General features: G+C 40.8%; 1 protein-coding gene across 1 annotated transcript; it reads right to left on the bottom strand.

Moving 5' to 3' along the window:
- Positions 1-1,139: 1,139 nt before the first annotated feature.
- LOC121966834 (ankyrin repeat and SOCS box protein 3-like) lies at positions 1,140-3,951 on the bottom strand (the record flags this gene model as incomplete). The annotated part of the gene is made up of 5 exons (XM_042516908.1): positions 1,140-1,457; positions 2,193-2,320; positions 2,753-3,055; positions 3,436-3,654; positions 3,774-3,951. Coding segments are annotated over 5 exons (1,061 nt in total), but the record flags the coding sequence as incomplete, so codon positions are not given.
- Between the last annotated feature and the right edge of the window lie 82 nt (positions 3,952-4,033).

Genomic DNA, 4,033 nt, shown 5'->3' with positions numbered 1-4,033 from the left:
TAACTTTTTCAGCACTAATTTCAGGTAATTTCCTTGTATGTTTGTTTTTTTTACTTTTACTTTTTTTAGTGTGCTAATAATCAATTTTCTTAAACTTCTTACTAATTCGCTGCTGAGTTATATGTCAATTCTTGTTCCGATGCTCCTTGCCTTCCTCCCATGTTTTTTTAAAGAAATCAAGTCGGTTTGCAAACTGGTTTGATTTCTTTAAAAAAAAAAACACACACAAAAAAAACAACACAGGGATTGAGCTAAGCAAAAATTGGGAAGAAATGTCCCACAAATTGCAAGAAATGTCTAAAAGGTGACCAGGGAAAATACCTGAAAATTAGTTTTAGAAGGGGGGAAATAATAATTATTTATTTTAGACATTTTTTTAAAAAACTACGCAAAAAATATCCAATTATATTTCTGACCATTATAATTATACATCTTATATTATGTTACAGAAAAAAATAGATGTATATTTTTTTATTTTATGCACTTTTTGAGTAATTTTCTTGTGTGCTAATCGTTTATTATTACTGTATTTATATTTTAATATTTTCATGTAGTTGTGCTAGTACTTATTTGTACTTACTATAATTTTCCACACTGATGTCAGAGCAACTGTAACAAACCACAATTTCCCCTGTGGATCAATAAAGTATTTCTGATTCTGATTTACCTTACCTTCGTTTGCATTTTCAGGTGTTTTCTTGTAACTTTTGACTTATTTCTCGTCTTTTTTTTTGGACCATGTATTGTTAAATTGCTCATTGCTAATTTTTTCCCATTTTTGAAATAAATGAAACCAATTTTCTCAAAGAGTTAAACCATAACTGCTGCTGGTCCACAGAGACAACCGAAAACAGACATCATTCAAACGAGCGAAACAATGTTTTAAGTATAAAAGATGAAATATCAGAAGACAGATTGTTTTCATTATCGATTTATTTGACCATTACTTTCTTCTCTTTTTTTAAAAAGATTATTTTGGGGCTTTTTATGTCTTTATTCCATAGGGCAGGTTGAGCGTGTTAGGGGGAGAGAGAGGGGATGACATGCAGCAAAGGGCCGAGGCCGGGATCGAACCCGCGGCCGCTACGGCGAGGACACAGCCTCCATACACGGGGCACCTGCTCACTGAGTCTGAAACATCCAAAATCTTTCCACTTTATTCTCATGAACAAACAAAACAGGCATCAAATCCTCACAGCAAAGATTCGGCTTCGTGGCTCTGGGTCAGAGGACGTGTCTGTGCTGGTGCGTGTTGCGGTATCTCTGTATTCGGTCAGAAAGCGGAGACGGCGGTGAGTGTGTGTAGGAGGCTGCTGGGATGTCTCTGAACCGGAGGAAGTCGTGGAGCGGGGACGGCACCGGGAGCTGCTGGACCACATCAGTCCTCATCAGGCGATCTGGGCCCAGCGCGGACCGAACCTGCAGCCGACAGATGTGAGACAGACGGGGGACGGAGTCTGGAGGGAGGAGGACATAAAAACTGTCTGAGTATGAATACCACCCTGTGAAAATACTGTTCCAAGTAAAAATTCTGCATTTAAAATTGTACTTAAATAAAAGTAAGTATAATCAGAAAATGTACTTCAAGTATTAAAAGTACCCAAAATCTACAAATAACAAAAATATATTTAAAAAATACAAAAATACTCCAAATATTATATTTTCAATATTATATTTCTTTTTTAAAAAAGCACCTAGAAAAACTCACAATTATTTTAAAAAGAAAAAACACCCAAAATATTAAAATGACAAAAAAACAAAAACAAAAACATCCAAAAAGTCAAAATTATTTTTAAAAAAAACAACAAAAAACAAACAAACAAACAAACAACAAAACCCTCAAATTTAAGGACAGAAATATTTAAAATGTTTAACAAAATAGTTGGAAATTAGTTTTCTGTGAATTGACTGACTGTTTGGTGGCTTAATTTATAACAAAACATCATATTTTATACTTTACACTATTCTTGTGTTTTTTATGCAAAAATCTTCATTAGTAAAGTCACTAAAGTTGTGAAGTAAAAAGTTCAATATTTCACTCTGAAATGTAGATGACTAAAAGCATAAAGTAACATGAAAAGGAAATACTCCAGTTAAGTACAAGTACCTCAGATTCATGCCTGAGTAAATGTACTTGATTACATTTGATCACCGAGCACAGATTAATAAAAGCAAATCTGCGTGTAACGAACCAAAATGTGGTTCCCAGGTTTTCTCTGCTCGTCTTCGATCCAGGACGAGTTTCAGCGACGGAGACAAAGTCGACCAGTTTACAAACTCCAGCAGGTAATTTAACACTTCACTGTCCGCCTGCTCCAACCTGGAAAACATGGAGGACAGAAAGTTACTGATCAGCTGCCTCGTATTTAAACAAAGAGTCCGAAAATCAGATGCCTGTTTAGAAAAATATTGGAGCTCAAACTCAGGTTTGCTGTGACACACAAATTAAATTAATATTGTGTATCACAGCAGGCCTCTCTCTGAACTGGAGAATCTGTATCTTTTTTAAAATTTTTTAAATGGTTATGACATCATGGTTTTATTTCATCGCTGCAATAATCTTCAGTTTAAATAATTTCACTGGTAAATGTATTTTTGCATCAGTGTGGAGTCTGAGAGCAGCCACAGACTGTTTTCTCGCTCGTGCATAAATACTGAAATAAACTGAAAATACGCAGAATAATACGGATGGGTGACGCAGGATGTAACGTTAGCGGCGATGACGTGGCTGAATCGCCTCAGCTCTCCTCACATGTGAGGCTGCAGCAGCAGAGGAGGTTCCAGTCCGGCCTGCAGCAGCAGAGGAAGCCAGCAGGCTGCAAAGTGGACTTGGTTTAGAGCCACGCAGAGCAGCTCCCTCACTTCCTGCAGCGTCAACACACTTTTCCCACGATGACGTGACACAGAGCAGCCCCGGGTCAGAGCGTCGGGTCGAGGGATCCACCGGTGCTCCAGGATCAGCTTCAGCAGGTCCGTTTTGTCGGTGGCCAAAGCGTAAATCCAGTCCTCCTCGCTCAGACTCGCTCCTGCAGCAACCAGCAGCCTCACAGATTCACTGCAAGAGATTTCAATCACAATCAAGGAAACGTGGGTTTAACCACAGCGCGACTGTGTGAAGGTCAAATGTCCGGGTTCCCAATTTTTTTTTTTTTACCCCCACCAAAAGAAAAAAAATTAAAGACAAAAACTGTGGTTCTCTTTAATAATAAATTAAAAGAAAAAACATTTTGAGTTTCTCTAAAAATTTCAAAGAAAATTAAATCGCCAAAAAGGGGACTCGTGTTTCTTTACTTTGGCGTAGGAGAGGCTCTCACAACTTTAAATGTCTGTATTTTGTAATAATTTTACAGCCAGTTTTTAAAGAAAACATGCAGGTGTTTTTCTCTAAATTTAAATTTGTGTTGTGGGATCTTTGGGATGTGCTCGGAAACAAACCTGTGTGTTTTATTGGACGTGCAGCACAGGGCGAAGGACAGCGGGGAGCGGATGCCCAGGATGTGGGTGCAGTCCTGGGCGTCCGGGCTGTAACCCTCCCTCAGGAGCAGATCCACGCTCTGGCTCTGGTGGCTGTGCACGGCCACGTACAGCGGGCTCACCATGCCGTCACCGCGGTCACACACGCGATCCGTGACGGCGATCAGCCGCCTCAGGATCCTGGATTCACCGAGTTACAGACGGTTAAAGGGACACTTTCACTTTCTGAGGACACACAGTCACTCTTTAGGTCAACAGCTCACACACGTGAAGAGTCAAAGTCGAGAGAGGAGTCGTACCCGATGTGGCCAAACTCGGCGGCGGCGTGGATGGGCAGCTGGGGCCAGTCGTGACTGCAGGCTGTGTTGGGATCCGCTCCGTGATCCAACAGGAAATCCACGCACGCCCGGTGGCCCTCCTGGGAGGCGATCAGCAGCGGCGTGGCCAGATCCGCCGCCTGGGTGTTCACGTTCGCTCCTAACGTGACGACAAAATCAGACACTGTTCACGATGTGTTTTACACTAAGGGAGGGCCAATCAACCTGCTTTGTTTAGGGGC

Source organism: Plectropomus leopardus, unplaced genomic scaffold (genome assembly GCF_008729295.1).
Source record: "Plectropomus leopardus isolate mb unplaced genomic scaffold, YSFRI_Pleo_2.0 unplaced_scaffold26057, whole genome shotgun sequence".
Taxonomy (NCBI): Eukaryota; Metazoa; Chordata; class Actinopteri; order Perciformes; family Serranidae; genus Plectropomus; species Plectropomus leopardus.
The sequence above is the reverse complement of the archived record's forward strand: the minus strand, read 5'-3'. Positions and strand labels throughout refer to the sequence as shown.